This window comes from Anopheles cruzii, chromosome 3, assembly GCF_943734635.1.
Source record: "Anopheles cruzii chromosome 3, idAnoCruzAS_RS32_06, whole genome shotgun sequence".
NCBI classification, from domain to species: domain Eukaryota; kingdom Metazoa; phylum Arthropoda; class Insecta; order Diptera; family Culicidae; genus Anopheles; species Anopheles cruzii.
The window spans coordinates 19,297,979-19,318,805 of NC_069145.1; the positions used below are offsets into that span (position 1 = coordinate 19,297,979).

Consider the following 20,827-nt stretch of genomic DNA (forward strand, 5'->3'; position numbering starts at 1 on the left):
ACGTGTGCAACAAGTGCACCTTCGCGTACTTGCGATCAGTTCGCATGCTGAACAAAACTGAAAATGTAACACCGTACAAATCCATGGAGGTAAAATATTATCGTTTCCAAAGGCTATCAAGAGTATGATTTAAATGTGCTGTATCCTGCATCTCGTAGCCATGTATTACAATATAGCGAGGTACGTAGGGTCAATACCACTTGGTTCGCTTCGGGAATACGATTCTTTGTTTGTGAACCGAGCCGCTTCACGATCAACGACGTTCACCGTATCTTCAGGAGCCGGAACTACACGACCTTGCGCAAACCGCATAAAATTAAGGCAAGTTTCGAGGCGGTTCGTAAACCAGATGGTCTTCTTCCAATGTATCTCTTATTTTATTACTGAACAATCTGATTTAAATTATAAATACGGCTCGGTCCGTTCTTCTAAGAAAAAAAAATTATTTAAATTCTTTTGCTTTTCAAGCTTAAGTAAAAAAAATAAATATACGCCTGCAGCTAACCTCTGAATTATTACTTTTGCTACTAAATGTCCCAATCTTTTCAAAACTCAATCCAATCCAAATTCCGTTGAATACAAAACAAGGCGCAAATGGTGATGAATTAATTTGAAATGATCCACTCTTTCACACTCAAGTGACGCAGTATCGCCTCAAACATAAGACCTCTTGCTTGCTGTGATAGGTCTCAGAAGATACAAAAGAGGTGGCTCATCCTTCGTTAGCAAGGTTGTGGAACAGTAAACCTTATGCAACAAACACGCTGCGGCTATCGGGCGTCTTTGGGGGTTTGCAGTTTTCGACGCCACAGAAGTCAAGGTCAACCTGGTGGGCCTGAAGCGCTCCACAGGAAGTGGAGGGATTGTGTGATGCGTCGCGTACTGCCAATAACTGCGACGACCCTCTAAAGTATCACCAACCGCCATAACATAACATTGGTCATTCATAGCATACGCACGGACGCACGGTGCGCACCACAAGGATTCATGATGGTCATGGTTCCGTAATGGCCCTCTAACGGGCCACACGTGGCCATTAACCTTCGTGTGACGTACGCCATCGGGTGTTCTTGAGCTCCACCAAAGACAGTTACCGCTTGTTAAACTCTCGCTTGTCTCTTATTGATTCCATCAATTAATTCCACTATCGTCGATCGCTGCAACCGAAGCAATCGTCTTGCAATTGGTAGAGTGCGTTGGTTCTGTGTGTCGAGCATCGGGGAGGGCCTGAGGACTAGGAGCCTCTCGAGCCGTTGAACCGGAACGACTGGGGCAGCTTGAAAGATTTGTTGCAGCACCTGGCCGCTCATGGGCTCATAACGAAAGCTTGGATGTCTTTCGTAAAACCACGACTCGACTACTCGATTGGTCCCCGTGGCCTTGAAGCGGTTCACCACACCAGATTCGTAAGTATCTGTGTGTGTTTCGTTAGATTCGAGGCGTTCACCATTGTTTCGCTACCACCATTTCGTTTTAAAATCGGATGTCAAGAAAACGGCCGCTTTGTGAAAGAGTTTGCGTGTGAAAAAAGGCCATTTGAGCCAACTTTATCGCCGAAGGCTTGAAACAGCCAAAACTTAAATGGCAATTTCTGAAATTTCTTCTATGTTGCAGTCCTAAATGTTGCAGTCCTTGAGTCTGAAAGCTGCGACAAATAATTGGGGATTGTTTTATGCTGTAATCGAATCACTCGTTATTGCATTAATTGAAGGAAAGAATTTATTAATTTTCATCCAGCTTCTTTTACGAAATCTACCAGGAATAGTCAGCTATCGATTAACTACCACGATAACATTGCGCGAATGGTTACGGAAAGAACATACCTTTCGCAATTAGGTTAATTCGTATCATGATACAACACGATACGCCCGATAATATCAAATTACACCTTTCGTGCCACGCTGCGATATGATTGAAGTGTGTTTTTATAAAAAAACCTCTATGGAAGCTTTTAGCGTGAATTACATTCACGGCGCTGTTTACGACCGTTAGACATCGTTGGATTGCATAATTTATCCCCGAACCCGTGAGAGATGGGGCTTTCCTCGCGGCGCTTAGTCGCTTGGTTTAATGATCCGCACATTGAGGCCACCATAAGGCCATTCTACTCGCTAGCAAGCAATCTAATAACGTTGTCTAAGCAACCAGTAACCAGTTATCCAACCGACTCCAGTGGGTCACATTGGACCACGAAAGAACGGAGCCGGTTTAAGGTGATCGTGCTGCTGGTTGGCCGTCCGAATCGACCAACCCCCCGTTGCAACCGAGCTTTTCACGTTTTTCACATTCGTCGCGACAACCAGCGGTGACTTCACTTCTAAGCCGTTACATGGTGTTTCATTTTTGTTCCCTCTCCAAAGAAAAAGAAAATCGCCACTTTCACACTCCACATAGCCATCATGGTGTGTCACTTTTCTCCACGTGCTGTCTCTGTAAACTGTGTGCGCATTGGGCTTCTCTCAGACGACGCTTAGATAATAACGTAACACATTTGTCCCAGCACGGAACTCGCAGCGGTGGCTGCTCTGCGCTAACATTGGAGCAATTATGTCATCGTCGTCTTCTGGTGCGTAAGATCTGCAGGAAAACTATGATCTTGCCGCTCGGTTCACAGCACATCCTGGGACATTACGCTGATTCACTCGCACACTACCCCCGATCGTGATGATCGCTTACTTTTGAACTCACCGACTAGGAAGCCTACTCCAAGTTCGGGCCAAGTAGGAGAGTTTCGCGATTTGCCCAAACGCAATACCGATCGGCATCGGCGACTTGCGCGTGCGACCAAACCACTCCAAGTGCGAGGTTTGCACCGCCGGCAACTTCGAATGCTGAATGCTGAGTAGTAACTGTTGGCGGTTGGACCGCGTGCTCCAGTCGTAACCCTTCAGATCGGTAGCATCGTACGCATGGTTCTCTCCCGCTTCTCTCTTCAAACACGGCGGACGGCCACCGTGAAACCGATTTCTCAACTTCGGTGGCGAACCCATTGCTTTGGGAGATCGCGTGGCCCGCGGCACAGTGACGAGGTTTCGCTCGTTGTTTGCAAACAACGCGGAGAACGCGAAGCACTAGAGCCAAGCTCGTTGTGACTGTTTACTCATCGTCGGCACGCTTCTGGGTTGGGTTGAACAGTAGGGTGGCGTGGAGGAAAAAACGGGTGCCCGTAGTTCTCCTGTGGTGCTTGTTGCGTCGTCGGTTTGGTGGTGTTAGGCGCTGAACGAATTAGAGTACAAACTTTCAATTTATTTTCGTTGCCACTCCACTTGTTCCATGCGCTTTGAGTACCCATTGAAGAAACTACTTCTCTTGCCATTTTAATGAGTTTATTATATCCGCTTTCAATTCAAGAGACATCGTTTTGAAATGAGATACAAATACTTATTCTTTCGCGAAGCTCGATCGATTACCGGTTTTTTTCTCCTCGATACACATACACTCAATAGCATTTGTAGAAATACAAATAACCTGTTACGGAAACACTCTTTTCTATCGCCTTTGGACAGGTTAACAAATTGCAATACACTTACACCTTAGTACCTGTTCGAAAGGACGTCTTTTTATAATGAACCTTAAATACGCTTCTCACAATGGAACTCTGATCATTGCAATGCATTGCACTATTGCTAATTTTTTTTCTAATTGATATGAATTAACAATCAGAAAAAGGATATAAATACTAGGGCGATTTAAGCATAGCGACTCAATAAACCCGTTTACATCTCGAACGCAGGATTTTTGGTTCCAACCTTTTCCTCGCGTGTCGGTTGCTCGGTGGTGTAAAATTTGTACGAAAAGACAGTCACGATCGCGATTTCAACAAGGATAAGTAGTTGCTTAGCCACTGAAACGGAGAAAAGGATTCGCGTTAGGTGGGCTTAATGGATGTGGACAATTTGTCTGCACTGTCCTTACTGTTCATGTACACCTTCGGCTCGCCGGCTTCCGTACACTCGAAGGTAATCAAATTGTAGATAATCTCCAGAATGATGACCTGCGGTTTGGTTATGATGAGAACCAGTTGTAGCAGAAAGAAGCGTTTCTGTTGAATGATCAGAAAACAAAACCGCCAATATTTTTAAGATCCTCGCACCCGATGGCAAACCTCGATTGGTTTGGGAGACTTACAAAAATTGGATTGCCTGGGAAGAGAGGGCCAACCGTTTTGATGAACGAAGCCGAGGCTCCAACGTAGAACACGATCGACAAGATGATGAACGGTAGAATGATGTAGAACACGTCGAAAAATAAGTCCTGCAAGTGAAAAAGAATTGTAGGTAAGATAGTCATTTTGATAAGGTTATCATTCTTCGACACACTTTATTGAAGGTGAAAATGAGGAGCTGAATGGAGGATACCACACTGCACCAGACCGGAAGCTGCATTATACCAAAGCGGATCGCTGTAAGCTGTCGTCTGGAACGACGTGGGATAAAATTAATTAATTTCGCATCGCCGAAAACACGCACGAAACTTACTTTTTATTATAGATGAACCTAAAGCAAGGACACACCGTCGGTGGGATTATCTCTTTCGTTTCGTATAGCCCCATAATGACGGTATCTCCGCCAACCTCTAGCTTTAGGTATCGGAAAAACACCAAAATACACCAACAGAACACGACGAAAGGCACGATATCGCAAATAACGGCCACCGACGGCAGCAGAAGCGCCAATACGTTAAACGTGACCAAAACCTGCAAGTATACGAGATCGAAACCTGTTTTCACCGCCACAGATGGTCCGCCACAGATGGCCCACCACAAATCTCGTGGTGCAACTTACGAAGTAGACTGTATTGGCAATTATTAGCGCCATTACTTGATTTTTTTCGGTGTGCTTTCTGATGAGTCGGATCACTCGCACAAACACAATTGTAACCCATAGCCAGATGAGGCACGCAACGGCCAGTGATATGCTTAGGGGTAGCGCGTATGCTAAAATGATGTGAACTTGATTTAAATCAAATGGCCACATCAGGACGTGAGGGGTTCTTTAAACTCACCTTTGTAGTAAAATGTGAGGGGTGGTACATAATTTCGGCAGTCAATGTACTCGACCGCTACAGACGATTCGTTTGAAGTCATATTGCCGCTCTTGCGGAGATCCTTGATTCTGTTTAGTACCGAGAAACGAGACCTACGGCTCAGACAACGTGTCGAATCACTATAACTCGTTGGCACAAATTGCTTTATCTACAGAGTACGGATGCGTTTGGATGCTGATAGTGTGAATAGATAGTGCTGCTGTGAATCGTTGGGCAATAAAAATTTAAATCCTCGGATAAGAAATTTACGCGGAAACGTGTGTATCGTTGGCTAGCGAATCGACGATCAAATAGATGACCTAATTATTGTTTACCAAACGACCGAATGCGTGTAGAGACGCTTATCCACCTTCTGCCACCAAGGAGACCGATTAAACACAGTTCAATTCGCACCAATTATTTCGCCTAGTCTTGCCGTTTGCCACAGGAGTTAATTGAAAAGGTCACATATTCAGATACTTTATTGTACTCTCATGTTTTCTATCGTACCTCGCAAACTTTTGAACCGAGTAGATTTCTTTTTTTTTCATAAAAAATGTATTGTGTGACTATCGATTTTGTCGGCTATTAACTTAGTGTATGCTTCTTGAACCAGATTTTTACTCTGTTGAACGGTCGGATACCTCGACTGTTTCGCGCGATCGACTGCGAAAGTTTACATGTAGATGATCGATGGTCTACCCCTTTTAAAGGTCGGGAAAAATCTTCGACTGTGATCGTCGGCCAAAGTGCTAAATGGTGTACAAGCCAATTCAAAGTCTACATATTTGACGACTTCATTCGCGTTGCGGCTACGGTTATCAAGATTTTGGCTCACGGCGGTTCACATCAGGCGTAAAACAGAAGTTTCCCGGTTTCCGAAATAGTACAGTCTCCTTAGACCTCTAGATTAGAGGAATTCCTAATTCCCAAAGCCCCAAAACACCTCCTTGGGGCAGTACTTCGGACAAAAGAGAGCATTAAGACGAAAGTGCTACGAATTTACTTATTCTGTCATTAGTATTTTTTTTATTTAGCTCACATGTTACAGGTCACTGCCGCTCGTGGATGTGCTTTTTTAGTTTTCGTAAAAAACACAATAAATTAAAACATACTCTTACACATAGTTTTTGTTTTCTACCTATAAAGCTTGAAGTGTGTACACAACAAAATAACAGGATTCATCCGGGCGTGTCGTTGGAAGCGTCCGGTCGGAAGCTTAATCAGACGCGCGCCTCATTGGAACATCGAAATCGGGAAAAACATCACCATCCCCCTCTCCGAAACCTCAAAATACCCTGTGACGACGGTGGATGCCTGACCGGTTGCTCGGTTTCATTTCATAGATCCACCTTTTGGTTTAGTGCCGTGTAGCCGACCGGAATCTCCTTCAGTTCCGTCTTGAGACAGAGGAACTCGCTGCAGACGCACATTAGGGCCGTGCAGACGGCATTCAGCATCCACCAACCAATGGTCGACGGGAAGGCCTCGTTGTACCACCAGCAGATCACCAGGTGGGTGAAGTGGAAGGTAAAGCTGAAGTCCAGGCAGAGTTTCGTGCGCCGCACTACAAACCACAGCAACCCGGCACCGACTAGGGAGTTGAGTATGAATGCTACAATAACCAATCGCCCACCGAGATCGGTAACGTGTATTTCCTACGAAGAAAGCGATCGTTAGGCGTTAGGCGCGCATAGCAACGGGGATCGGTTTCGACTTACGTGATACTCAAAAATATGATCCAGTGTGTGGTTGGCTTCGGCAAAAAAGTCCATCACATACATGATCGAGGCAAGGCTCACGTACAGCAGCGACTGCATCGCGATGATTTGCGTGATCAGCAGGTACGGGTCCCATTGTGTGTTGCGGAACGTTCCGGTGAGTTTCTTCATCTTGTCCCGGATGGTCCTGCACGCGGGCGGAGCCTGTAGCACCGACAGGGAAGCTCACACATTCACCTCCCGGGAGAATAACCACGGCTCCGATTACCTCTTCACACGTACGGTAAACGACACGCAAATTAAATGACGACACAATGCACATCGGCAGCCTTGCAATGAGAAATCTTGCAATCTTGCAACATCTTGCAATGAGAAATCGAAAAGAAAGTCGCGTTTGTTGTTTTCCTTTCCACTGACGTTTAGTGTTGTGTGTTGTTTCCAGTGACGCTTCTGACAGCTGTCAAACCGTGCACGGAATGTAAACATTGAACGACACGTGAGATTGTTTCTGTTTACCACAATGCTTGTGCCGATTGTAGTTGCTTCCAATTGTAGTTGCGGATTCAACGATTCTTTTCGCAGTACTTGTGCTTCATAGAAAAGTGGATTCTGCAGGTTTGCAAGGGGTACGTTAAACGCTACAGTAAGTGACGCTCCTTAGTCTAGAACCCGGTCCACACGTTACGATTTGAGTCCTACTTTAGTCTGTGCAATCGCATCGCACAGACAAATCGTAACGTGTGGACAGCGAAATTGCACCGACTTTTGTCGTTGTTGGCCATCGCCGCAGTTTTACAAAATTAAAGCAGCCTGCTCGCCTGCTTTAATTTTCTAAAACGACTAAAGTCGGTGCAACTTCGTTGTGCACACGTTACGATTGGTTTGTGGCGATGCGGTTGCACAGTCCAAAGTATCAGTGAAGTGGTAACGTGTGGACCGGCTTAACACTCATTTTTGCAAATTCATCACAAATAATTGTCACAATCACAAATAAATGACGTCACAATATTCGTTTAGCCTCATGGAAATCGTCCGTGCGAAACGTGATAATTAATCGAAATTTTTTGCTCGCTCATCGTTGCAGGTCAAAATACAACGTGATCATGGAAGTACCCCTCGAAACGACGGAATTCGTGATACCTGAAATAAAGTATGAGTGTAAGTACCCAGAAAAAAAGGCTCTATCGTGGTTAAAAAAGACGACTAATTAAAACCTTTCACCTCCAATAATTAGATCTCGATCACACGGCAGATGTACAGTACGTAGACAGGCGGCAATCTCTCGCTAGGCGTAAATCATACTGCTAATCTGTCTCGTTGCCCCTCGCTTTTCCACAGACTGCATGCTTGGGGGGACAACCTAAAGGAAGCGTTTGAGCAGTGCGGGATGGCAATGTTCGGATACATGACCGAGCTACCCACTGTGGAGATAAAAAAGTGTTATCAAATCACAACCGAACCGACGGATGATTTGGAAAATCTGTTGTTTCGCTTTCTGGACGAGCTGCTGTTCGTTTTCTCCGCTGAACCGTTTCTGATTTGCAAGAAGCTGCACATCACCATATTCGATCTGGAGTCGTTCGTTATCGAGTGCAACTGCTACGGGGAGGAGTTTGATCTTCAGAAGCACCCGCAAGGGACAGAGGTGAAAGCAATAACGTACTCGGCGATGCAAATCTACCAACGACCCGAGCACGCCAAGGATGAAGTGTTTGTTATCATCGACATTTGAAACAATAAAAATAGGAGCAAAAAGGAAATTCCTATCGCGTAATTAGTGTAAATTAAGTTGTAACCAGGAAACAGGTTGTAACAATATTGAAAAAGAGTTCAAAAACCCGTGCAACAAAGTAAGTTTGACAGCTGACACGACGTCGCGTGCGTCTTGTATGTGTGCGTGCGAGAGAAGTGAGAAACATCGTCTCACTATCGAAAAATTGAGCAGAACTTTCGTATACCGCGAGAGCGAGTCGGTTAGTGCATCTCGTCGCCGCGTTAGTGGTGGTGAATGCAGTTTTGCGTTCGCAAGTTTCAGGTGGTGGTATGCGTGTACCGGCCCCGTATGTAGCAGGGTGTGCGTGTGTGCGGTATCCGTGTCCAGGGGTTGTGTCAGATGAGGCCCCCGAGCTTACAAAGCGCGGAATACCGCCGAAAAGGAAAGACGTTCTTCGAGCCAGGACCGCGACATTAACGCTGCATAGTTCGTGACATAGTTAGTGCGCGAGCCCACCTTCGCCCGCAAACCCCCTCCACATACTGCCCTTGGTTTCCTGTTCCTCTATCTCCTTCTCTTTTCGCCCTGCGTTCCCCATCCCGCCGCTGTCTCTGTTGCGCCGTAGTGTGAAGGAAAGAAGAAAAAAGTCTCCTCGATCATCGTGTGGTGGTGGTGCAAATCGTGAATATCGGTGTGGTTCCGTTCCATTCCGGGACGTCAAAGTGTGTAAAGGCCTTCGCCCCCCAACGGTCGGCTGCGTTTCACGCCTTTTGTGCCGTCACAAAGTTTCCACGGGGACATTTTTGGGGGAGTCAGCACAAGTGCCAACTGGCTCATCGCCGCCTACGAGGGCACCGCCGATAATGGCGCTCCCCGGTCGAGGCCGACGAGGACAATGATGGCGGCATAAGCTCCCGCGCAGTGAGTGTGGGGCCCAAAAGAATTTGGACTCGAGCGAATCCCCGAGCTGGGCCGCGCCGTGCGTGTGTCTGGTCGTGAGAAAACGAAAAGTAAAATCCGCCGAATCAACATGGTGCCGTGGTATGCCGATGCGGCGCAGTAGCGAACGGCACTTCACTCTCTTGTGCGAGATCTGAAACGAGCTATCAAATCGCGGAAGTGCCAACGGTGCAAAAGGCAGCGCGTGGAAGCAATCCTTCTCCGAAGCGGCGGTGTGGACCTCGCCCGGCACACGCGCTGGACAACACACGGGCCGGACGGTACGGTTCTATTGCTTTACTTTTCTTGCCCAGCCATTCAATGCCATTTCAGCTACCGTCAATGCGAAAACCCCGTGCTATTCCGCCCGTCAGTGGTCGGTTTCGTGCGACCCCACACAGAAAGCCGGTGCCTCTCTCTCTCTCTTTTTCTCATTAGGGGCAACTGAGCGAACTTTGCATATTTCGCGACGTAGAAAGAATTCGCTCATCGGGGGATCACGAAGAAAAGAATAAAAACTGCCGTCTCCACTTGTCGGTCGGAGGGGCCTGCCTAAGAAAAAGGCCGCACGTAGATAAACGGAACTACACTCATGCCGGACGTTAGTCACTGGCCGGGGTGTCGTGTTTTCCTAAATTTACACGACCGATCAATCGGTGCGCACTACCACGCAGCGAAACATTGCTAAGCGGATGTTGGTGGCATAATGGCCGGCCGTTTCTTATTAAGCGTTGGTCCATTGCATCCTTGTTCCTCGTTTCGGTTAGACGCGCGTGTCTTGAGCGAAAAAGATTGACCGAGCGGCGAGTAAAGGACAGTGACCGCAGCAGCAGCAGCAACATAACCCGAGAAAGAAGGAACTCGGGAGTCCTGTATGCTATCCTTAGGCCGCCCGGCGCTTGACGCGTTTAAAACCATCTTTCCAACGGAACCCGGGACGCTCAAAAGGAGCGAGGAGCGGCGGGTCACGGTTGTTGCGAGCCATAGAATAACCCTCCTTGCGCAGGGGTCTGCGAAGTAGGTAAGAAAGTGAACCCGATGATGATGATGATGATGATGATGACGGTGATGAGGTCTTTTCCCTGAGAGCTTCCCCGCGTATGTGCGTATCGCGCTGCGAAACGATTGCAGTGTGTGCGTGCTTGAATGGTGTGTTCCCTCCGGGATCCGATCATATGAGAGCAGTGCTGTTCCTGTTCCTGTGGCCTGCTGGCTTGGCTTTCCAGCACACAACAGCAGCCACAGCCCTCTGACGCGTTTATGCTACACACAACACCTCGCGCTTGAATGTTTGCGTGTGGCAGCGCAGCGGCGGTGGCGATGCCTGTGTTTGCTCCGGAGCAAACCGGAGGCTTCTATTTAACATACGAAAATGTTGCCACTTCCCTACTGTAACGCGACTTCTGGCAAGAGGGACTTTTACGTACACTTCGCTTCGCTGGTGTGTGCCTTTCTTGCGGGCCCAAGCGCTGCCGTCCCTTTTTACGCTGTGCGCCGGTTCCCTTAGTTTTTTTCCTGTTTGCCTTACGCGCCGTAAGCGCTGTGAGAAAGTATTGGTGAATATCCGATCCCTAGGAAATGGTCAACTCGCGCTGGGGCGCCACGAAGGGATTCCTCAAATATGTAGCACCACAAGCCAGGATTGGTTCCTGGTTATTGCTCTTGCGTGCGGGCTATTCTACCGTCGATCGGGGGGTGTGAACCTGGATCGCCTGTGTTCACCTTGCATACGGAGTGGACTAGGCCGACTCCAATCAATCAAAACTGCTCATGGCCGCATATTTTGCTGTCGCCAACGAGGGACAGATAGCGTGCCAATCCTTTCGAAGCCACAATTCCAGCCCGAAGACGCATAACACGGCGGAACTAGAAGCAGTTGTTTTCTTTACAATTTAATTTGCCCGATTTATTTTTAGCGAAAAATCGCCTAATGGCCGCACCCCGCGCCGGTCGAGGATCTACATCCGTGCACAGAGAGATTCGGAAAAATGCGTGTGGGCTTCGTGTGGCCCGCGCGCGCGCGCCGATTGCTCGCGGCCCCCTTCTTTCGTCTCGCAGCTCACGCAGAAAATGGATCCAAGCGCGGGTCCTAACGCACTCCACGCGAACGAGACGAAGCGATCGGAGAATAATGTGTATTTGTACATATGTATGCTGTAATAGGCTCGGAACGCGGGGCGAACCAACACGGTTATTCGCCGCGGTTGCGGTTCTACGGGCCGTTTGAATGGAACAGATGACGATCGATTGATACACAAACGCGGAGAGTCCGCGGATGAGAGAGCAGTTATTCGATGCTCTCTCTCTTTTTCTCTCGCACGCGCGCTGGCTCCATGCAAAGCATGACGTTGCGAACCGCGCACTCACCGCTGAGCTGGTGGCATGCGAGCGACAGAGAGCGCGAGCGTGTTGTTGCAGTGCGTTGCCGTCGTACGCAGGGATGGCAATTTGAAAGGGGCTCGTGCGGGGTATGTGGCGTTGAGGAGAAAGGGGGACGGCCGTTTGCTTTTGTTGTCATTGCCATATGTTGTGCTGTCGCTGCCGGGTGGTGTGAGTGCAATCGGTCCGCGGTTTTTGACAGCCCAACTCACTCAACCGTGCACACAGGACGCGCCGTTTCGTGCGTGCCTGTGTGTGTGTGTCTGCAGACGCGCCAGCCAACATCGAGAGCGAGAGAGTTTGACAGTTGTTGCGTACCTGGGGCTACGAAACAACAACACTAGCTGCTGTTGTACACAAATCGATCATCGAATCCCCCCAGCGGCAGCTCGTAGTTAAGGATTCAAAAATAAAACCGTTGTTCCGATTTGTTTGGCGTGTCTCAATCTAGATGTGGCCATGATAGTAATTTTATAAAATTATTTTTTGTGTAATTAATCGTAACGTAGATTACGAGATTTACTGAACGTAAACTATTGTCTTTTTCTTACAGATTTTGCAAATACTGCAGAAAGCAGCCAAGTAAGTACAGTAGAATCGGTCGCGTCTTAACTGTGCCAAGGTTTTGGCGCATCTGTCTACAAAACAAATGGCCTCTGATTTCTTCGGTGCTCAATTAGTGATCGTAAATCGTTATGTCACAATGTGCAAGGCAAGGTCACCCGGTGACGACGGTGTCGCAATCTGCAATCGCTGTTAGGACGCAGGGATGGTCAAGCGCATGAAATTGGCTACGCGCTGTGCGTGTACAGGCCAGACAGAGCCACACCGGAAAGAGTACGCAATGCAATTGCAATTCCGCTCCGTGTGCGTTTTTTTTTTTTCGTTGATTCTTTCTAGTCCTTCATCTGCTCCATTTGTAATGAACGTCCACGTGGTGGAGGAAGCGATAGCGTGCAAGGGAGGGAAGGGCAGGGACAAGCCGAGCACATCTGCTGCCTGCTTTTCATTGGTCCCTTTCGCCCAACGGTAACGGTGGTTGCCCTTCTTCTTTTGCATTAATGCAACAATGCGTAACTATAACGTCTTATCCCTTCGGCAGGGCGCAGCCTAGAGCACATTGCTCGGTCGAGAGCACATAGGCGCAAACGCTACAAGGACCCTAAGAAGGAAATGCACAATCGGCCAAGACTCGGTACAACGAAAAAAAAGGGGGAAGTCAAGGAACTGGGAGAGAAGGTAAAAGTCACGTTAATTTCTTGCTTGCTGCAGCGGCACGCAGGGTTTCCCGAGTGCAACGGTGCGTTGTTCCTATTCCACCCGAGACCGCGGCCCTTCGCTTGCCGCGCGCCACGCTATGGATGATGGCCTGAAGGGAAAACTCGCACTAGTTTTGGTTAGGATGGGTTGGTAGCTATATTTTTGGAGTTTTGCTACCGTCGTGCTATTTGCACCCTAGACGAGACAGTTTTATTCGGCGTAAGCGGACACAATCCAACTGACAGTGAGTGGAAGACGATTGGAAAAAGTCGACAAAACACGGCGAATTTGACGGCGGGGCCGCGCGTCGTTGGTCGACGGTGCAAGTTTAGCGTGTTTTATACCAACACACGAGGCACGCACTGAAGGTGTTGCAACCAACACACCACCACTGGCGGCCGCCGCCGTTGAGAGCGCGAACGGGCCGGGCACAGCAGCAGTAGTGATGAAAGGCCGCAACATGGCAACATTTTCGCTGCTGAGACTCGCTTGATGATGAGCAGCAGCAATAAACCGACCGCAGAAGAAGCAACAACAGCGCAGAGCCCCAGAGAAACGGGCCCCAGCTCGCGGGTTCCCATTGCGTTGGTGAGTGAGCGCGAGGCGCGAGAGAGAGCTCGCAGCCGTGAGAGAGCTCGCAGCCGTGAGAAAGACAGTGTGTGGTGCGACATCAGCAACAGTAACAGACAAACCAGCAGCAACGAGCAGGAAGAGGACAACATGCGCGCTCCCGGACACTCTTGCGAAACGGTGCAAACGAGATAGCAGCAGCAGCAGCACGGTAGGGCCGCAACCGAAACAGCTAGCGACCGCCACCGTGTTGGATCGTCCTGTGTGTGCCTCCCCAGTGAACAATTTTGAGTGACCGAGGTACCCCTCCGCCTGAGGAGGGGACGAGGAAGGCTGAAACGAGTGAGCTCGAACGCCCCTCTGCCTGCGGCGAAGACGAGAGGGGGCGGGCGCGACGCTCGCTGCAGTGAGCAGGCCGGCTCATGAGGGTCCGCTCGTGGGCAGCGGCGGAAAAGAGCGGAGGAAACCACGAGAGGAGGGAGTTTCACGCGCGAGCTTGTGGGTTTAAATTACCTGGAGAGGGAAGGGCGGAAGGGCCGAGACGCGAAGCGACCGCGAGCAAGTGGAAGACGAACGAATGAAAGAAAGGAAAAGGAATAGAAAAAAAGGGACAGAGCGACACACAGTCCCGAGCGGCTCGCGAAGCACACCGGCAGTCGCATAAAGCATTCCGTCGGGGACTTAACCGAATTTTCGAGTCGCGGCAAAGTCGAACTCTGTCTATTTTGTATAGTGTGTGTAGGTGCGTTGATCAAGTTGCAAGTTTCTACCAAGTTCAAGTGCATTCCATCATGTGTGATCCTGATTGAAATAATACAGGTAAGTTTATTGGACAGTGTTCAGTAGTGTTCAAATAATGTTGACAAGTTTTCACTCTGCTCGTTTCAGATCTCTACCTCAAGCTGATCAAACTAAGTAGCGATCGACTGGAATTAACACGGCGGCACCGGCATTTACGGCGGCACCGGCATTTACGGCGTCATCGGCGTTTACACCACGGCGTTTACATCAATGCACTGAAGCAGGACGGCGAACGGCAGAGTGAACGAAAAAGCGAACACACAAAAGCGAGAAATAAATGGCACTGCGCATGTCCAAACCGACACGAAGCATTTTCACTTCGGGAACCGACAGGGGATACGAGAGAAAGAAAGAGGGAGAGGGCACATATGAGAGAGGGAGACGACAAGGGGCACGCTCGAGAAAAAAATCGGGTTACCAATTTCTGCCATCGGGGTTTTTGGGCCATCTCACAAGGGAGTTCTAATGGAGAAATTACATTGGTAACCCGATGGTAACCCGTCGGTAACCCGATGGTAACCGGATGGTACCTTGATTTTCCATAGTGAGAAGAGCGTCGGTCACTCAATTTTGCTCACTGGGTCGCACGACACCCAGAGTCGGCGAAGGCCAAGGCGACGCGTGTATCACGGGCGAGTGCCGCGCGGTCGTGTCAGCACACTTAACTTTCGATAGACTTATCGGGCAGACGGGGCAGAAATTTTTGCTGCTGCTCGCGCCCACCATCATTGTTTCTCCCGGGTGCATGTGTGTGAGCACGTTGTTCCGCCGGAAGGTGCCCCCCACGAGAAAGTGACCACCAGCGAAAGCGAAAAACGTCACAGTGCAGACAACAGTGCAAAAAGGTGGGGTGTGATTCGGGAAAATGTATGATTTGGTGAAGGACTAACCAAACTTGGACTGCAGAACCGCGCAGTGACCGGCCGCAGATAGTTTCATCAATTTGTAGGACGAACAGAGGTGCCTTGGAAGTGGTCAACGCGTGAAACGTTGCTCGTCGTGCTAAGGGCGAACGAAGGGTCCACTGGCTCCCGGCATTCGGCGGGTGCGTTCTGTTGACAGTGGCGGCGGCGGATGCGTGGTGTTCTCGCCCCCCTCGGCTTCCGGCACGAACGCAGAAGAGATTTGTGTCATTCGTGGCCGCGTGTGCCGCTCCTCAGGGCACAGCATGTGGTCGTGCTAAATCCAATTGCGTTCTCCATTTGGTGTGTGGCAAGGCAAACGCACCGCGGACGGACACACGGCTCTTGTTCTGCTGCTGTTGCTGCTGCCACTTCGGCTGCTGACAATCCCGATTGAAGCTCGAAATGTCACCCGTGAAAGTGACAGATGCCTTCAACGAGCTCACCCAGCAAATAATCTACAGCGCAGCATAGTGCTGTTGTTCTCCGGTTCTTGCCGGTTGCATCGCATTCCGGAGTTTCGGCGATAGAAGATTACTGGGAGCGAATGCAGCTTTCCGGTCGACGACCGAACGAAAGATGTGATAATTGATAACACTTCCGGCCATCATCATCATCGCCATTTCGCGTGCGTGTGTCTGCTACTGATCTGGTTAGATTGTGTGTGCCCCGCACAGTCAGTCTGGAGGAGCAAAACACCAGAGGGGACCACCAGGGCGGGGAACACCGACTACCCGGCACTATCGGGAAATAACGTGTGAGTAGCGTAAAATGGGGCGATGATAGGAGAGGGCGTTCTCCCGCCACCTCTACTAGAGCCCCCAGCGGCCCATCTGGGGTTTGCTATCGAAAGGAAGCTTTCATCGTTGCTTGTGGTGGGCTTTGGTTTTGCAGGACCACTGGACGCGCGTTGGGTGGTACACCTTGCTCGGATCATCGGCGAGGTACGTTGGGAGCAACAGACACAGACACACACACACACACAGTATTCATGCCAGTTGGGGGGCATCATTTTCTCCCCACCCGGGGCGGGGTACCGGCAGACGATCCGATTGCATTCTCGGGGACTTGCGTGGCGGAGGACAAGCCTCTGCTGCTGTGCAGGAGGGTGCATCAGAATGTGCAGTCGCAACGCACACTCAGTCAGCCCCTGAGAGCGAGAACGCATCGCTCGCTAGGGGTGTGATTGGCTCCGTGTCAGTGTGTGTGTGTGTGTATCAGCGCCGCCGAGCGGCACGCATAGCTGCCGGGGACGGCGGTCACCACCACCCTTTCCGATCGGCTTCTCTTCCCCCGGGATTTTTTTTTGATATTTGCTTTAGTTAATTTTCTCAAATATCCTTACGATTACTTTGGCCGTGTGTTCTCCTAGGGCAACCCCCGGGATCTCCGTGGGATGGTTTCGGATGTCGCTCAAAGTGGGCCTTTGCTCTCATTACCCTGTATGCATGAGTGTTCGTCCTTTTTCGAACGACCCTTCGGTCATATCTGGATCCTCCGGATTGGGAAACGCCGGTTCGTGCGAGAGAGGCGGCCCCGTAATGCGGTGCCATTGTGTGCTGTGCTGTGCGCGGTGGCCCATCAATCGGTGTGTCGCTCGGTCATCATCTCCAATGGGAACGCTGCTGTGATTTTTAATATCATCCCTACCCGGCGCTGGGGTGCGGGCACCGTGTCCTAAGCCCATAGGAAGGATTTAGTTTCAGTGATATTATTTTACATTCTCCACCAACCCCCGTTCCGTGGATTTTGTGGGGGGCCTAAGCCCTTTCAACCCTCGCCCCCCCATCTGACGTGTCCCAGGCGGAATGGTTTTAGCTTTCGTCATCGTCACAGGCCACACACTATATTGAAGAGAGGCAAAAGCTTGAACGAAAAAGAAAACTACTAGGTGTAGCCGTGACAGTGGGTACTTCTTTTTTATTTGTAGCGATCCCCATTGCTCACACCACTACGCTTCCGAGGCCAGAACTGGCCCACTGTATGTGTACACCGTGAACTTATGCCGCACACTATACACACGGTCCCTCGCGGCCTGCCGGCGTTCGGTGCGGTGTGTGTGCGCGAAAGTGAGTGTTTACGCGCGGGGCGATGGGCGCGAGCAGAGTGTGTGCCTGCGGTGCGTAACGAGAGCGTGTTTCGTCACATTTGTGATGGTCGAAACGGCACCAGCACTGACGTCGGGGCTGGGTATTTAATAATGCGGTGGCTACATTATTTGGGGGGACTTTAAATCTCTTCGTCTCGCCATCGTGCGTACCGCCGGAACTATAGCGCGTCACTTTATGTGTGCGAAGCATGGCATGCTACTGGGAACTGTTGTAGGAAAGGCTTTCCAGTAGTGTCCTGCGGTGGTTGATCAAAACAAATATGCCCGAAGAATGTCGAGGAGGGCATTTTTTTTGTTCCCGCATTCCAAGTTAACCAAGTTAACGATACATATTTCAGTGCTGGCTGGGTTGCTGTGGGACGCAGCAAGACACTCGTAGCTTCGATTTGGGTTTCCTTTTTATCATCACCAAACCAGGTTCGGGCTAATGTGTTTTCTCTTGAAACTAGCGCCCAATTTATCGGCGACCGTTTCGGCTGATGCTGCTGGCGGCAACAACCTCTGGTGGTACTCGATCCTTTTTTAACCATTTCTTCACGCGGTTCCTTTTTCTCGCCTCGCCTCGTCTTTTTCTTTTTTCGCTTCTCATCGAAGCCGGTGGCGCACTGCTGAAGACCTGGACCAGAGACTCTTGTGCGGCCTCGCCTACTGCTGCTGTTGCTGCTGCTGCTAGTGTGTGTGTGTATTATTGGGTTCGTTGATTGGACTTATGTTGGCACAGCCGGGGCTTTTATGTTGCTGTACAAACTTTGTGCCTTCACGGCGATGTGTATCCTGTGTTCACCCGACCATATTCCGTTTGGCTCCAAGTCGTGCGGTTACTTCATATTCGTCAGATCGCGCCGACTGCTGGAGTTTCGCCGTGAGCATTGCTGCGACGGTCTTGTTTCCAGGGCGAATCGCGGAATAATGTTGCCCCAAAGATCGCGTAACATTCTGCTGCGAAATGGCCGCTGTCGCAGGTTGTGGTAGTGTGACACAACGGCTCGTTACCGAACCTCGTCCATCGCATATTTTAGTTCTGCCGAAAATTCACCCCCATCGAGGCATCATCATCATCATCATCATCATTGACATGATCTCTTATGTTGGATGCCGGGGCAGCTTGTGAAGTGTATAGGTAGCAGCGGCAGCAAACTACCAGATCCACATTTTTGGAACCACTTTTGGGTCACTTTTTCGTTCTGGGAGCGTTGTGCGTCTGAATGGAACGCGCACACTACCACCAGAGTAGGCCAGGGCAGGACCATTGCACCCGAAACGGCGCGCGACGGATCGCGTCCGGTTCGTCATCTGGCACTTTGACGATTGTGCGTATTTGGCACAAAAAACCCGAAGTTGGTCGCAGTTTCGACCTACGGATGCCAGTGTGGTTTCTGAGATCGGCTCTTGTTTGGCCCATGTTAGCGCAACAAATGATGGCGATTGCAAACCGCGGTCTATCTGGGCCGGGAACTCTCTCGGTCACGCACACGTCCGAGCAAGAGCGTGAAATTTATTTCAATCCCCGAAATATGTTTCTCCCAAATCACCAATCGAACACCACCTTCTCTCTGTCGTCGTGCGCGCTTGCAGAGGTGAACTGGGCGATGATTTCGCTGGTACTGCGTATACACGAGTCTGCCTCATTAGCGTTCTTCTCCGCCGGATGTGGCATAGATTGGGTGCGATTAGCAACATGCTGACTCAAAAAAAAAAAAAAAATTAAAGCTCGATTCACTCCGTGGCGCAAACATTCAGAAAAACTCACCCTCTGTGAAAGTCCTTCGAAAGAACGAACAGAAACCTCGAATGACAACACCTTTTGGATGCGCCCCTGTTACAGCGCTTTTCTCTCATCTGCCATCATCTGCCGGGTTGCGAAACGGATTTTACAGTCCCCACAGACACACACACACACACGCCGGAAGCATTTCGATGAGTCACGAATGGGGTGGCCGACTGAGACCACGGTGCGGTTCCAAAAAGACAATCGAAGTTAGCATATGATGCAGCAGCATCATCGTTCTGGCTGGTGCCGGGGAACATATGCGTTTGCAGTGCATGTCACGGGATCCCAGTAACCGCTGGAGAAACCGTTTCGTTGGTGCCGTCTTGCGGGGAGGTGTTATCCGGAGGAGGAATGAATGGCGATAAAGTGACGATAATGGCTTGCCGCCGTCATATGTTCTGGCAACTCGGTGACAAATTCATACATTTTGTGTGTGTGTGTACCTCGGCCATTCAAAAAACGAATTGTCGCGGAGGGTCCCGTTGAATGGAAAGCTCTCACTGTGTCGCCGCCCCAGGGGCGCAGAAAAGACCTCCTGCTGTGTTTTTTTTTGGCTCATGAACTCCTTTACACATAATCTGCCCAACAACAACACTACGCCCGGTGGATGGTGTGGGTCCCACATGTGTCAAAAGATGCCTTCAAGATGGCAAATCTGCAGCCAAATTGCTGACTGGCAGCACCGAAACTCTACTTTGCATTCCATACAAGAAACGGAGAGAAACACCACCACACCAAACACAGGAAGGTTGATGACGGACACCCGGACTCACAGCCGGCAGCCATCGGAGGAATGTCCTTCGCAGAGCGCTGGTGTCGCGATCGTGGTGTAGTCACATATGACCCAACGACCGGAAACTCTCGCAATGCAGGAGGTGGCTTATTGCGTAGTGAGAAGAATGCCAGACATTACGCTTAAAGAAGCCTCTGATCCATCCTTCGATTTATTTTTAGATTTTAAAGAAGACTTATCCAACAGAGAGATGCCCAGCTATATTGTTCAACGGAACGAGAAAGACGATAGGAAAGACTATAGGACGATTCTCCCAACTCTCGCTGGTTGGTGGAAAATGGCATACTTTTTGGTTGCGTTGCAAAATGCGTACATTCACCGTCGTGTCCAATGATATGTGTGAGATCCCGCACCACCGACATGATGATGGGGCGCTGTGAAAGTATAATTAAGCGAGAAGGGTTTTTCGCCCGATACACACCCCGGGGGTGCACGCACGTACACCAGGCCACCTTCTCCCTGTGGTTCGGTGCTAGGAAGAAGAACGAACCAGAGGGCCACGCAGAACGGAAGAAGCAGGGGCTCCACTTGAAATCTCGAGATGTGTACATCATCTCACGGCTGACCGCCGGGCACACACTAGCTGGCTTCTCCATCGATGATAGTGAAAGGATCTGGCCGCAAGATCAAACTTTCCGAGCCAGGGGTGCGCGAGAGCGAGAAACGACGAGACACTGAGAGAACCGAGCGTGTGTAGGGGGCCAAGAATCTCGACGAACTTTTGCGCTCTCCCCTGCACTGCGTGTGGAGTCAGTCTCCTCCTCAGTATGCTGCTCCGCGCACTACCCAGTAATGCTCTGTGTTATGTTGGCGCGTTCGCTGGAGTGAGCACAAACTCGTGA

General features: G+C 49.9%; 3 protein-coding genes across 6 annotated transcripts; 1 reads left to right on the top strand and 2 right to left on the bottom strand.

Moving 5' to 3' along the window:
• Positions 1 to 3,569: 3,569 nt before the first annotated feature.
• Positions 3,570 to 5,086, bottom strand: LOC128270001 (organic solute transporter alpha-like protein). Its single transcript, XM_053007403.1, has 7 exons — positions 5,005 to 5,086; positions 4,785 to 4,936; positions 4,479 to 4,696; positions 4,320 to 4,416; positions 4,129 to 4,254; positions 3,916 to 4,042; positions 3,570 to 3,844 (listed from the first exon to the last, which is right to left on the bottom strand). The coding sequence occupies exons 1-7, from the start codon at positions 5,084 to 5,086 to the stop codon at positions 3,717 to 3,719; spliced, it is 930 nt and encodes a 309-aa protein (XP_052863363.1). The 3' UTR covers positions 3,570 to 3,716.
• A 966-nt stretch (positions 5,087 to 6,052) lies between these two features.
• Positions 6,053 to 7,146, bottom strand: LOC128272670 (protein SYS1 homolog). The gene is made up of 2 exons (XM_053010532.1): positions 6,747 to 7,146; positions 6,053 to 6,683 (listed from the first exon to the last, which is right to left on the bottom strand). Exons 1-2 carry the CDS (start codon positions 6,915 to 6,917, stop codon positions 6,366 to 6,368), a joined length of 489 nt encoding a protein of 162 aa, XP_052866492.1. The 5' UTR covers positions 6,918 to 7,146; the 3' UTR covers positions 6,053 to 6,365.
• Positions 7,147 to 7,235: 89 nt separating this feature from the next.
• LOC128272805 (protein archease-like) lies at positions 7,236 to 8,488 on the top strand. Of its 4 annotated transcripts, none has more exons than XM_053010683.1 (4): positions 7,236 to 7,372; positions 7,831 to 7,904; positions 7,981 to 8,005; positions 8,085 to 8,488. In XM_053010683.1, exons 2-4 carry the CDS (start codon positions 7,850 to 7,852, stop codon positions 8,476 to 8,478), a joined length of 474 nt encoding a protein of 157 aa, XP_052866643.1. In that variant the 5' UTR covers positions 7,236 to 7,372; positions 7,831 to 7,849; the 3' UTR covers positions 8,479 to 8,488. The 4 variants fall into 4 exon arrangements, with proteins under 4 accessions (XP_052866643.1, XP_052866644.1, XP_052866645.1 ...); XM_053010684.1 differs by having other exon boundaries at positions 7,244 to 7,389; XM_053010685.1 differs by having other exon boundaries at positions 7,265 to 7,361.
• Positions 8,489 to 20,827: the final 12,339 nt, after the last annotated feature.

Coding starts and splice junctions, on each gene's coding strand:
- LOC128270001 (XM_053007403.1), bottom strand. CDS start 5,086: ATGACTTCAAACGAATCGTCTGTAGCGGTCGAGTACATTGACTGCCGA. Junction 4,697..4,784: donor TTGCCAATACAGTCTACTTC/GTAAGTTGCACC, acceptor GTATACTTGCAG/GTTTTGGTCACGTTTAACGT. Junction 4,043..4,128: donor TCCCAGGCAATCCAATTTTT/GTAAGTCTCCCA, acceptor ATCATTCAACAG/AAACGCTTCTTTCTGCTACA.
- LOC128272670 (XM_053010532.1), bottom strand. CDS start 6,917: ATGAAGAAACTCACCGGAACGTTCCGCAACACACAATGGGACCCGTAC. Junction 6,684..6,746: donor ATCATATTTTTGAGTATCAC/GTAAGTCGAAAC, acceptor CTTTCTTCGTAG/GAAATACACGTTACCGATCT.
- LOC128272805 (XM_053010683.1), top strand. CDS start 7,850: ATGGAAGTACCCCTCGAAACGACGGAATTCGTGATACCTGAAATAAAG. Junction 7,905..7,980: donor ACCTGAAATAAAGTATGAGT/GTAAGTACCCAG, acceptor TCCAATAATTAG/ATCTCGATCACACGGCAGAT. Junction 8,006..8,084: donor GATCACACGGCAGATGTACA/GTACGTAGACAG, acceptor GCTTTTCCACAG/ACTGCATGCTTGGGGGGACA.